This window comes from Rhinolophus sinicus, chromosome 4 (assembly GCF_057876585.1).
Source record: "Rhinolophus sinicus isolate RSI-liver-muscle chromosome 4, RSI-T2T, whole genome shotgun sequence".
NCBI classification, from domain to species: domain Eukaryota; kingdom Metazoa; phylum Chordata; class Mammalia; order Chiroptera; family Rhinolophidae; genus Rhinolophus; species Rhinolophus sinicus.
In genome coordinates, this window is record NC_142504.1 from 93,084,066 (window position 1) to 93,098,391 (window position 14,326).

The 14,326-nt window shown below is 35.6% G+C and overlaps 1 protein-coding gene across 3 annotated transcripts in view; it reads left to right on the plus strand.

Annotated features, from left to right (window-relative positions):
* The first annotated feature begins 2,258 nt into the window (after positions 1 to 2,258).
* The window catches only part of PIK3C3 (phosphatidylinositol 3-kinase catalytic subunit type 3), a 131,155-nt gene continuing 119,087 nt past the window's right edge, over positions 2,259 to 14,326 (plus strand). For all 3 annotated transcript variants that reach the window (XM_019751746.3, XM_088797972.1, XM_088797973.1), the window contains exons 1-3: positions 2,259 to 2,426; positions 5,333 to 5,521; positions 10,012 to 10,155. In XM_019751746.3, coding sequence (XP_019607305.2) covers positions 2,359 to 2,426; positions 5,333 to 5,521; positions 10,012 to 10,155 — 401 coding nt within the window. In that variant the 5' untranslated portion in view covers positions 2,259 to 2,358. The remainder of the gene's footprint in view (positions 2,427 to 5,332; positions 5,522 to 10,011; positions 10,156 to 14,326) is intronic.

Genomic DNA, 14,326 nt, shown 5'->3' on the forward strand with positions numbered 1-14,326 from the left:
TGTGTTCTATAATTATAAGTGCATGTTATACTTATGAGTTTTGAAAGATCACATGGGAAAGAAAATGTCATTCCTCTCCTTTCAGAATAAAATGTCTAAGGCTTCCATTTTTCCTATGGACATGGCCTTGTCAACTGGACTCTTTACTCAGATCTACTAACCAACATCTTCTGTTTCCATGATTGGTCTGTGAAAAACATTGCCAGTTTTGGTTTCTGTGACTTTTACCATGCTTCTATGACCTACCAAAATCTTTCTCCTTACTGGCATGTTAGTTTTTCTTGTTGCATTTATGTCTTTAAAAATTACAGTCTAATCTTCTAAGATTTTTCCAATGATAAAATTTTAACGTTATTTATTCTTGATGATTATCTTTATAAAAGTTAATATGAGTTTATTATGGATACTATGAATAAATATCTTAAAACTAAGTATTGACACTTCATTTTTACACTTTTATCTGTGTTGTGTTGGGGTCAGTTAGTATTGCTTAAACTGTAATGCACTAATAAGAAAAGAACAGAGATAGATTTAAGACAAAAAGTGCTTTAGGGTCAAGTAAAGGCCAAATGCCACCATGATACTTACACTAATGAAGATTTCATAGTAATTTGAATAGAAAATAAGGCAAGAAAATTAAATTGCCATGTGATATATAATAGCATAGACCTGCAGAATTTCAAATAATCAGTCTGTAAAAGAAATCAATGCCATATTCATGTTATAGGCAATAGAGTTTCAGCAAAAAGACTACATTAAGGTTGTTAAAGTTTTTATACTTAATTTGTAAATTTGGCTTTTTAATAATTTATAAGATATATATATATGTATGTGTGTATATATATATATATATATATATATATATATATATGTGGAGTTTTATATAGGTTCATACATTAATAACATTATAATAAGAGTAAGTCAGCACGGAGATTAGAGAATTTAGTTTTTACAGATTGTTAATATTTTATTCAAGTCTGAGAAACTTGTTTCACAATAAACCTCACCCCCATTGCTGGAATTATGGAGACAGAAGTTTGTAACTATTTTTTTTACTGTTGGACAGCTCTGATTAGAAATTCAATTTTTATTGTCTGATGCAATTGCATTTTTTGTTAAGTTCCAACCATTGGTCGTAGTTACCTTAAGAACAAATCAAGTTTGCTGTCCTTTTGTTGGAACTTTAAGTTATAGGGGAATAACTATCATGTTTTCCTTAATCTTGCTTCCACAGATATTTTTGAGAACTCACTTTGGAGAAAACGTTTTGCGTTAGCCTTTTTTTTTTTCTTTTCTTTTCCAGGTTAAACAGCTAGACTCCTTTCAACCTTTCCTTAAAAGACATTTTTCCCCTAATTACTGTACTTTATACATACTCTAGTGATGTCTCTTTTGCAATGTAGCATCTAAAAATAAATACATACAAAATGGATACATTTATTCAGTATCACCAATAATAATAAATGGGAATTATTAAACTAAGAAATGTATTAGGCACTATTGGGACAGATACAGAAGAATATGGCACTTTACTTCTTTAAAGAGTTTTCAATCTAATTGGAAATGAAGATTACAATTTTAGATAATATTAAATATTACGAAAATGAGCATTGTAGGACTTCAAAGGGTTCAGAAATATGAGTTCTAGAGTAGCTACAGGACGTTTCTAGGTTCTAACTAGGGTTAAGTCTTGAAAGCTACAGTGGGTCTGATATACCCAGTGTAAACGAGCACTCAGGTACTTTGTCCTAAGTAGCATAAATATTGGTAACGCCAAAACTAGAACTCAGGTTTCTTTGTTTTTTGCCCCATCTTTTCTCCATTCTTTAGAGCAGAAAGAAGAAATGTCTGCTTGAGCGAGCGAAAGTTTGATTAAACCTACAATGTTTGCACGGCCGCTGGAATTTACATTCAGCAAAATTCTTGTGACTGTTCCCTGTTTAGCCCGTAGCCAGTGAAAGTTGTGACAATTCTTTACAAAACAGATTTTCTTTGGGATTGACTTTAGGAACGGCTCAAGCTCAAATGACAGCTTTTCTTAAAAGAAAAAAAAAAAAAGAAACCAAGTCCCGCTAAGACAGGAAGCACACGGAAACTGGCACGTAACCAGCTCGTCTGTGTTTCCGGAATTCTATTTACCCTTAAGCAAGATGGTGGGCTCCCTCTGCGCAGGCGCAGGAAGGACGCTTGGGCGGGCAGTTCTCCCGCGTCGGGTCGCGCGCCACGCTGGGATTGGCGCCGTCAGGGCTGAGGGGCGGGACCGGAAGCGCCTGTGTTGTGGGACTCAGCCGGTTCAGTCCCTGGGTGTTTGCAGCGCCTTGCTTCCCACCGTAGGTTGCTGCCTTTGCAGGGGGTGCAATGGGGGAAGCGGAGAAGTTTCACTACATCTACAGTTGTGACCTGGATATCAACGTGCAGCTTAAGATGTAAGAGAAGCCGGGGACAGCGATCGGGATTGTTGGGGCTTCGGGCCGGGGAGGCAGGGGCTTGTGGGTTTGGGAGAGAAGATTAGTAGCTTGAAGGCCGGCCCTGGGGGTGGCAGGGAGGGCTGTGGCCAGGGAAGCGGAGGAAAACGGGAGCGTGGAGAGGGGCCCCGTGGGAGGAGGATGGAGGACGTGGTCTCCGTGAGAAGAACAGCGGTAGGAGTACGCCCTGAAGCCCCACGATGGTTTACTTTCTCCAAAGCATTTTGCTGTGCACAGCCACCTTTGGAGGGATTACGGTCCCATTTTACAGAAGGAAAAATATCAGGTCTCGGTACAGTCGTTGTCCCGCAGTTAATAATTGGAAGATCTTTACTGGAGAACGGGCCTGGAAAGTGGAATGGAGGTTGCAGAAGTTGTGGAGAGGTAGACACAGGCAGATGTGGTAGCTAAGTTAGAATAAGAGGAACTCATGGATGCACAGGAATGTTAGAAGCACAGGAGTTGATAGAAACTTAGGTTGAATCTTTGGACAGCCTGGCATTGTTTAGCCAGGGAAGTTGGTAGTGAGTCCAAGGTGAGGATACCAGTTGCAAAGGGACCAGAAGATATGAGAAAAGAGCCTGCAGGAATACCTTAGGGCATCATGGAGGAAGTAAAGGCCAAGGGCATGACATCTTGAGATGAGAATAATGGAACTGAGATGAGGGACAGGGAGGACCGAATTGGAAATTATGTCCATTATAAGGTAGCCTTAGAGAAGTATTTGCATATGCGAAAGTTATCACAAATTGTTAATCACAATATCATCATATATTTAAGCAATATTCAACAGATGTTCCTCAAGCAAAGGGCTGCATTCCTGCAGTAAATACTTTTTCTCAGTTGTCATTTTGTACTGGTGGTAAAAATAATATGTTAATCACACTGTCCATTTGTATAATACTTTAGCCATTTAAAGCAATTTCTGCAGCACACACCGCTAGATGCTTATACAGGACCTGTGTATTATCCTCTGATAAAGGGCTTTACTTCAATCTCATTTCTGTCAGTGTTTCTTGGACATATGAATGTAGTTTTCGAAACTTTTGAACATCAAAAGGAAAGAAGGAAAAAACTGGTCCATTATGAAAAGATACACACCTTGAATAATTTAAGGCAAAGATAAAGCATAAATCAGAAGTTTGGTAAAATTCACTACTAACCATCTTTTAGCTTCTGAGACTCCCATTGTTGGTTTTTGGGGGGCTGGAAGTGTCTATTTAGAATCATATAATCAGAGAACAGTAAATTCTTTAATTCTGTTTATTCTCTCCAGGCTTTTTCATCTATTTCTGTGGGTTTACTAGCAACTTGTATTTTGATGTCGCTTTCCTTAGCACAGTAATTTAATATTAAAATTCTCACAAGACGTGGTCACTTGGATGTCCCAAAGCACTTTAAAAACAACTTGTCCAAAACTGAGCATCTCATTAGCCCACCCCTTTAACTCTGATCTTCTTGTGTTCTCTCATCCTGTTTTGGTGATTGTTAGCATCGTTCATAGACTTGGTTAAGACAAAAAACTTTGAGTAATGCAGACACCCCTTTCTTACCGTCTCTGTTTAACCCTTCACAAGTTGCTTTGAATCTACCTGCTGAAATCTTTGGTCCATGCCCCCTTTTCTTCCCCACTGCCGTCTCCTTAGTCTCCTTTTTTTCCTTTCTAATTTTGGCTGAAAGTCTAACAGATCTTGCTTTCAGTTCCACCTCTATTATGTTCTTCTACTCCTGCCAAAGGTAACATAAAATCTGATTTTATTATTCTCACTTCAGATAATTCAATTGACAGATTTTTTTCAGTGTTCACTGTGTCAGACACCACAGAATTTAGTGGCTACTTAGTTGCAGTGTCCTCCTACTTTTCATTGTCATCTCTAGCGTCTTCCCCAAGTGAGCTTTATGCTTTAGCTATATACACCAAACAACTTCCCCAGTCACACCTCTTTCTTTTGGCCTTTGGCATGCTGTTCTTTTCTTCTGGGATGACTCCCTACCTCTTTGGCTCCCATCTCCCACATATTGTTCAGGCTCATGTCAGGCATCTCTGGGATACTAAGCCGCTGCCCCCAAGTTCCCAGACCTTTTGATGTATAGTATCTTTCTGTGATGGGAAGAACATTGGCTTTGGCCTCCGCCTGTTGTTTTTTTTTTTTCCCCCTCAGCACTGTTACTTATTTTGTGATGTTTGATCTCTGATTCGTTATTTATAAAGTGAGAATATGGTGAAAAGTAAGAGTATATAAAATGCTTGAAACAATATCTGACATAATATTAATGTCCGAGCAGTGTTTCTACCTCTTTAATTCTTTCCTGTGCATATCTTTTGTGACTTATAACACTTTTTTAACTTAAGGAAATGATCAGATAATACATCTACATAGTAAATATATATATATATAAAGAGTTAAAAAAGAATATACAGTTAAAAGTAACTTTTTTCCCCAGATGCAAGGATTTAATGTTTTCTTGTAATGCTGTATTGTTTATATTGTGATTCACTTCTGGGCCTCTGGGCCTAGTACAGTAAGTGTTAAGAATAGATGAATAAGTACTCAGCTTGAAATGAATGAAAATGAAACTATGGCCTGGAAAGCTGGTGAAGTCTAGAAGGTAGACCAAGAGTTGATGACAAGTTTTAACATTAAGAAGCCTAACAAAAAAATATGTTGAGGAAAATAGGAATTATTTTAGGTATGTTAGGATTTTAAGAAACCTTTATTCAATGTCAAAGTGACTTTAATTTCATATACAGGAAAATGTTTAGGTAGACTAAAGTTACTGTGACAGACCCATAAACTTTTCTTAGTATTTGTTGTATATATGCTTTAAAAATATGTTTCTAAACATTATTGTTCTTATGCTTCCAGAGGAAGTTTGGAAGGGAAGAGAGAACAAAAGAGTTATAAAGCTGTTCTGGAAGACCCAATGTTGAAGTTTTCAGGATTGTACCAAGACACATGCTCTGACCTTTATGTTACTTGTCAAGTTTTTGCAGAAGGGAAGCCTCTGGCCTTGCCAGTGAGAACATCCTACAAGGCATTTAGTACAAGATGGAAGTAAGTTGTGTTCTTGTATATGGTGGGTTCCAGACCATTCTCCCATTTCTTTATAGATGTTGTAAATATGATTTGGTGGTGATTACAGAAGAGCTTTTTTTTTTTTAATTTCTTTATTTAATACCTGTAAGTATTGACTGCATAGTTTAAAGCAGTTACCTACTCAGGATAAAGTATTATACGTAGAGTTATTATAACTAGTTAAGGTGGAAGTGAATTTGTGTTTGTATTTTTTGACATATGTTCATATATTGACGTTTTTATAAAACTTCACTGATTCACAAAATGACCCAAACCAAAAACACATATGTAGTATCTTTAAATTCTCTATTATTCTATGTCTTTGAACACATAAACACTTCTTCATAGTCTGAAATGTCCAACCGGATGTTTGGAGCTCATATCTTTAAAGAGAGATCTGTTGTCATCTGTTCTGATCATATTTTATTATTATTTTTAATATGAAATTAACTTTTTTTTAAAAGTCCATGATTTATTGAGCGTGGTACATTAGCATACCATTGTCAGGATGCAAGGTGAATATAACGAAGATGAAATTCTTGTCTTTCCAGAATGGTATTATGGGTCCTTAGTTTAACTTCTTGATACTTCTTATTTGATAGATTGTATGGTATGGTTTTAATGCTGGATCTTGAGTATTATTCACTACTCTGGTAGGCTCGCTGCAGATTTACACAGGTTGTGTGCTTCTCAAGGAAGGAACTTATGCCCACAGTGTTCATGGAAGACGTGGTGTGTGCCCACATGCACTGCCAGGCTGTGCTGTTGAGGACACAACCCTATGTTTACAAAATATGTGCCCCAACAGACTGGGAAGAGTTTTTCAGAAAGAGCAGAAGGCTGAGCTCTGGTGATCTAGATATGTCAAAACTCAACTATTTTAATGGTGTGATTTCGTCCGTAGTGTTTTTTTGTGGGTAGATGTATTCACACCCAAATATATACGAGTATATCCGTGTATACTTGTTCTAGAAATTTTCAAACCTGTAAAAGTGGAGAGAATAATATAATAAACTTGCAAGATCTCATCACTTAGCTTCTATAATTACTAACTCAAGGATAATCTTATTTTATCCATGCCCACTGTTATTTTGAAGCAAATTCCAAATATTGTATTATCCTAATTGTAAATATTTCTGTATATCTCTTTTTTAAAACATAACTACGTCATTACACCTAAAACAATGGACCAGAATTCTTTCAATTGTATCAGAGGTTCTTAAACTAGAATCAGGATATCTACAGAGCCCTGAAATTGTATGGCAGAATTTTGTGTGTCTTGTACATTTTTACAGGGACAGAGCTCAAAGCCTTTATTAGATGTTTTGAGGTGGATTGTGACCACCCCCCACCCCCCGCAAAAAAAAAAAAAAAAAATTAGAGGCACAAATTTAGTTCTAGAAAGTCAATATTTATGAATTCCACTTTTCTTGGTAAGGAAATAATGTGTAGTGGTTTGTTCCATGCCTTGGCAATAAAGAAAATTAGAGCAAAAGCCAATTCCCAGTTACAGGGAGATTAAACTCTCCTCCCATTTGCCAACTCCTCTCTTCATTATTTATGTATTTTCAAGGATATAAGAACTTCCATATCTACTCTCTAAAAGTTAGAATTTTTAAAAAAATTGTGACGCTACTTAATGAATTAAGTACTTTAAAATAATTTAATAGTGGCCTTTTAAAAAATTAAAACATTTTAAACAGCTGTTTTTTAAAAAAGAATAAGTTGAGAAGATATTTCATGTTGAGTAGGGTAACAAGAGGATAGACGTTTTTTCCCTCTTTGGGCTTAGGGGAAGGCATTTGCAGATTTTGTACATCCTGCTCTTTAGTATTTAAGAGTTAAAGTTTTTACAATTTGTGAAAACAAATGCTGCCTTCCTAAAATCAACAAGGGCAAACTTTACACGGCAGTCATTTTCTGTAAGTACTTACTTGAAAGAAATATTCTTTAAACTGTGGGAATAGTAAATTATACCATAAAAGGACCTCTTGCTATCCAAAGTTCTCCATTTCCTTAGTTCAGGTAGTATTTTTGAGTAGTACAAGATTTCAAATTATTTAAATTTGACTTCTCAGTTTCTGATAGTGAGTTCTGAGAGTTTGAATAGTGAGGAATTCATTCAAGATTTATCCAAGTCTATTCATCAAATTCTGTTGTATCCTGTCCTGTAATAACAGAGCCGATAGTGAGGGAAACCTGTACTTTTTTTTTTTTAAGGTAAAATTCTTATTTTTAGGTGTAGGATACTACAAATTTCCAAGTTTTTATAGGAATATTATTCCATAGACAAGTGATTTAATTTTTTTTTTTTTTTTTAATTTATATTCTGTCTTGTCCCATAAGGGATTTAAAATGGCTTTAGGAGAGAGACATATACTAACAGTCTAATATAATTTAAAAATTAGAAAGTTAGGATTTAGGAGTGTGTTAATCAAACTAGAGAGTTAGTACAATGGTGTGTGACGGCAGGACTACATGGGGATTGGACCGTCTGGAATCATGCTTTACGATCTTGCAATGTTTTGAAAGTTGCTAGGTGAATTTTGTGTGGAGCTTAATGAGGGTTGGAGCCAAGGGATGGAATGATGCACGGGGAGGGAGAGAACAAAATGGTGTTCAAAACACAGAGCTTTTTGATGTCTGATTAGATCTTTCTATAATTTCTGAAATTTCCAGAGCAGTATTCAAACTATTTTTTGAGTTTCAGATTCATGTTCTTCAAAAGAGCTCTTGTGCAGAAGCCTAGTATGTAAAACAGGTTAAAGTACAGTTGCTTTGGTTTAAAAAGGTGTGGAGGCCTGGGGTTGGATGGCGAAAGGTTCGAGGCAAGTGATCGCTTGGCCATATATATTGTTTGCTGGTTAAAAGACAGAATATAGTGGTGAGAATTTTCACAGTTCATTTTGGATGTTGTCACTCACTTTTCTCTTTTATTTTAGCCTGTGTTAATTAATCTCTGTGGTTTGTTCATTGGCAGAAGATGGACACGGTTTAGTATTTACCTTTTCAGGCTGGTTTACCATGTGGATAGTAATAAATAAATTCATTTAGTTCCTCAAGCTTATCTGTAATGGAGAATGATTTTTTTAAGCATGTGATTTGTTTTCTTAAGAACTTTGTTGAAGAAAGGGATTTAATGGCTTCGATTCTCCTTTAAATTGATAGCCATCTCTAATTTTCTGTACATCCTTAAATTATTTATATGGTGGATATAAATTATTTGTCCTATAAGTTTTTCAAAGCTCTGTTCAATTTCTTACCCACGCAGATGTATTTGACCTAGACTGGTATATGCCCCTTTGAGAATAATTTTGAGTAAACAGAATATTTTGAGTAAAGAGAAAGAAAAAATTTTCTGTGTCTGCTGGGTATTTTGTATTGTTTGCCCAGTTTTCTTTTGGGATTTTTAAAAGCTATATGTTGTTGAAGGGAATTGAAATTGTCAAATTTAATATGACGTTTGACTACATAAGAAAATTTGCAGGAATAAATAAAGAGAGAAAAAAGAGCTGTATTGTCATTGTATTATTAAAGAACAAACATTCCTGGGGTGGCTGTATGGCTCAGTTGGTTAGAGTGTGAGCTCTTAACAGGGTTGCCAGTTCGATTCCCACATGGGCCAGTGAGCTGCACCCCCCTGCAACTAAAGATTGAAAATGGCGACTGGACTTGGAGCTGATCTGCGCCCTCCATGACTAGATTGAAGGATAACTACTGATGGGTCCTGGAAAAATGCACTGTTCCCCATATTCCCCAATTTAAAAAAAAAAAATTAAAAAAAAAAAAAAGAACAAACATTCCTTAGGGAAGTCATTCAAACATGCTTTGAAAACATAAAAAAAAAAACTAAGCTAATGAAATAACTTAAGGAACAGAAAAATCTCACATAAAAAATTGTCAATTTCTGTCCAGAGCTGTCATGTAACTTCTTCATATTACAAAGGTAGTGGATAGTTTACTTTAGCCGTTTAAGGTTTTGGTGATTTTCTGCTTTGTTTAGCACTGCTGAACATTATGGAGCCATATTGTCCTCAGCAGCATTTTAAATGCAATTCTGATTTTTTTTCCCCATTTCATAATATAGAACTGTTCTGGAGAATGCTTATAGAAAATCACAGTTTGACTCAAAACAGTTTGGCTCTAACAGGTTTAAGTCTTTTCCCAGATAGTGTCTGAGTTTCTTGATTGAAGGAGTTACCATTGTTATTTTTCATGTGCTTTGTTTTTCAAAAAATTTTTTTCATGTGTTCTGTATGTAAAATTGAAGTTGCCTACAGCAAAATTGAGGTAACTGCCATATTATATTTTGTAGTACTAACTTAATATTTTGGGACATTTTCTCTGGTGAAACCTTATATGGTCTGTTAATTTAAAAAAGTTATGCGCGCACATACACACACACACACACACGTTTATGTTGACTTTATTTCCTTAGTTTTATGTGTATGTCAACTTTATTTCCATAGCTGGAATGAATGGCTAAAACTGCCTGTGAAATACCCAGACCTGCCCAGGAATGCCCAAGTGGCCCTGACAATATGGGATGTGTATGGACCAGGAAAGGCAGTGCCTGTGGGTGGAACAACAGTTTCTCTCTTTGGAAAATATGGGTAAGCATTCTCTTTTCCTAGTCTATAGGAATTTTGTAGTTTTCTGGTCCTTTTCTTTTAGGGAGGCTTTAATAGTTTATGCTCAGTCTGGTTCTTTACCGTGTTTCCCCGAAAGTAAGACCTCACCAGACAATCAGCTCTAATGCATCTTTTGGAGCAAAAATTAATATAAGACCCCATATTACATTATATTATACTGTAGTATACTATGTTATACCCAGTCTTATAGTAAAATAAGACTGGGTCTTATGTTAATTTTTTGCTCCAAAAGACACATTAGAGCTGATTGTCCGGCTAGGTCTTATTTTCGGGAAGACACGGTATGTATACATGTTTGGTACCTATGATTCTGTCATTCTTGAGACTGAATTTGACATATATTTCCTGTGGGATATACAGATAGATTAATTAAGAAACACAATTTAGGGGCCGGCCCGGTGGCTCAGGCGGTTGGAGCTCCCTGCTCCTAACTCCGAAGGCTGCCGGTTCGATTCCCACATGGGCCAGTGGGCTCTCAACCACAAGGTTGTCAGTTCAACTCCTCGTGTCCCGCAAGGGATGGTGGGCTCTGCCCCCTGCAACTAAGATTGAACACGGCACCTTGAGCTGAGCTCCCGGATGGCTCACTTGGTTGGAGCGCGGGCTCTTAACCACAAGGTTGCCGGTTCGACTCCCGCAAGGGATGGTGGGCTGTGCCCCCTGCAACTAGCAACAGCAACTGGAACGGAGCTGAGCTGCGCCCTCTACAACTAAGATTGAAAGCACAACATCTTGACTTGGAAAAAAGGCCTGGAAGTACACGCTGTTCCCCAATAAAGTCCTGTTCCCCTTCCCCAATAAAATCTTTAAAAAAAAAAAGAAACACAATTTATATTATTTCACTAATAGTGATTGGTAATGTAATTCCTATTGAAAAATAGTCATTGGAAACTAGAATCTTGCTTTTAGGAAAAAAAAGTCTGTCATATACTATAACTGCATTGTTATGGATTTTTTCTGCTTTGTCATAATAATGATAAAAAGGACAATAAGTGGGGTTAAAAAGCACTAACTTGTTAATAGTGGTAATAATTATAAAAGAAAATTTGTTCAGTTTTTAAAAATTTACAGATAATATAAGTTTATTGTGAAAAAAACAAAACCCATAGGCCTGAAGGGTATTTTTTGTCGACCAATTTTTTCTTCTAGGACTTGGTCTTCTTGCATGTTGTCACTAATGGCAATATTTCATCATTTTTTATGGCTGAGTAATACTCCATTGTATACATGTACCACATCTTGTTTGTCCAATCTAAGTGAAATAAGTCAGATGGAAAAGGACAAGAGTCATATGATTTCACTCATATGTAGGATATAAAACAGAAAACAACAAATGAACAAACAAAAACAAATAAACTCATAGACACAGACAACAGTATGGTGGTTACCAGAGGGAAAGAGGGGATGGTCAGAGGATGAAGAAGGTAATGGGGGTCAAATATATGGTGACAGAAGGAGACCCACACTTTGGATGCTGAGCACACAGTGCAGTATACAGATGACGTATTGTAGAATTGCCCACCTGCAACTTTTATAAGGTTTCTAACCAATGTCACCTCAATATATTTAAGTAAATTAAAAAATAAATGACAATTGTCAGAAAAGAACTTGGTCTTTTATCAAGTATTGAGGCACCGTGGTATATAATTCATATAGGAAGCGCAGATGAATGTTTTCATTATTTTTCCCTTTTACCAGTTTTAAGAATTAGTTGGTGCTCTGGTAACCTGCAAAAGTGATAATGTTTTTTTGTTGTTCGTCTTTAATTTTTGTCATGAACTTTTAGTCTTAATCATTTTTGAAGTGTTTCAATCCACTGCTGTCTTTATTCTTTAGAAGGCTAAAAAACTGTTACTGATCAGTAGGAGCCCCTTCAAGTTGATCCCTTGTCCTTTTAATAGTACTCCAGGAATCATGAGTAGCTTCTTTCCTTTTTGGTAGACAAGCTATTCCAGGCACATTGGGTAGTTTTGTTCCACAGACCTGGAGTCTCTGAAAGACATCATAGGTCCTTTCAGTGCAAAATGGCGGAGAACTTATGGAGGTACTATCAAACTTACTATTGCCCGTATTAAAATTGAGAAATGTTATCTCCTGACTTAATTTTCACATCATTAAGTTTGAATGAGGATGGTCATTTATTTTGTTTGTTTGTTTAGGTTTCTGTGAATTGCCTTTTGATGTCCTTTGCCCCTTTTTTGAAAATTGAAGTATAATTCACATACCATACAATTCTTGGATTTTCTTATTTTTTTGAGTTGTCCTTTTTCTTATTAATGTATAAGGAGTCTTTGTAGATTGATGAAATTAGCCCTTTCTGTATTACATGTTGCAGATACTGTTTTTCTTGTTTGATATTTTGAATTTCTTACAAATTTATTTATTTGCTTGTTTGTTTGCTGTTGTTGGATCTTAAATTATGATGTTGAATTTATCAGTTTTTTTATGGCTGTGAATTTAATGTTTTAGAAAGTCATTTCCTATTTAAAAAAGGTTTTGTTATGGTTTTAATGCTTCACAATTCAATCTGATTCATCTAAAATTACTTTAGTGAAAGGAGTGATGTATTGGGTCAGATTTTTTTTTTTTTAAAACATCAAATGGCTAGTTATTTGTCTCAACACTATTCATTAAATAAGCCATTGTTTCCAACTATTTTGAAATGGTATCCTTATGTATTCAATTTATCATGTATTGACATCTAATAGAAAAAATGTAGTATATTGTATGGTGATTAGGACAGCAGGTTGTAGAACAAGATTTTCTGGATTCAAATCCTGGCTCCTATCTCTGTGCCCTTAGATAAGTTATTTAATCTTCTGCCTCAGTTTCCTCATTTGTAAAATGACACAGCAATAGTATTTATATCATAGAGTAGTTTATGATGATAAATTACTAAAGATGTAATGAGTGCTCAGTAGATATTGGCTATCATTATTTCTGAACTATTCTGTTTTCAATACTATTATAAAATGTTTTAGTATTAGATAGGAATAATCTTTCTCATTACTTCTTTCAGACTTTCTCTGGATATTCTCTGTTTTATCAGATAAATTTTAATATTATTTCCTCAATTTAAAAAAAGCTCGTTATTTTGTTTGGAAATTATATTGAATCATATATGTTAATTATAGAGATAATTGACACCTTTATAATATTGAACTTTTCTGTCCAGGAATAGGATGTGTCAGAAAGGCTTAGTTAAACTCATGAATAAAATCTAGATGTAATTCCATTTAGAATAGCTTGATTGCTTAATAATGTGTAGGTGTTTTTGTTTAATGTAATTACTAAAAAGATATTTATTATTGAAATCCATGCAGGAGCAATCATTTATAGATAGCGTGAGACACTATGGCCTCCAGATTTTAAATACAGTTTTTCATAAAATAGCATGTTATAGTAGAACAGTCATACTATTAAATCAATATTGTTCCTTTTCCAGAATATTTGTTCCTTTTTACTTTTTTTCTTCTAGGGTGGGGTTTGCTTTCCACAAAGAAAAAAGTACACAGTAGTTTATTACTCTTACTATAATCTCAGTGGTTAAATGTTCTTGAGAAACAGCCAGATAGACCTGTTGGTTTTTCCTCCAGGCTTCTTGATAAGTGGTTTACCTTTTGGAATATCAGCTGGAGGTTCCCTCATGAAAACACCTCTTTATCACTCATGTGCATTTTAGATGACCTTAGGATAGAGTTTCAGGAGACAGTCTGACTAGAGTATGGGTGTGAAATGATTGAAATTTCCACAGAAGTGTGGTGAAATGATCTGCCTAACGCAAATAAACTGACATTTGTGACACTGCTTCGCTCTCACTCGGCTTTTGGCAAGTTTTTAATAAGTATATGAAATCAGTAATAATCTATTACTATTTCTGACAATCATCTGGTGAGCTCACTAGAAACTAAGCACCTTCCTGTGTTCTCATTCATGCGGTAAGTCTATGATGGGGCCTAAGAATCAGCATTTTTAATATCCTGAGTGATTCTGTGAAAGGTGGCCTATGGACCACATTTTGAGAAACACAGCGTTAACCTTTCATAGTAGCCTATCTATATGAATTTCGTATGCAGTTCTTTTCAGAGTTTCTTCCTTTACTCTATCCTCTGATAGCTACTTTATTTGTATT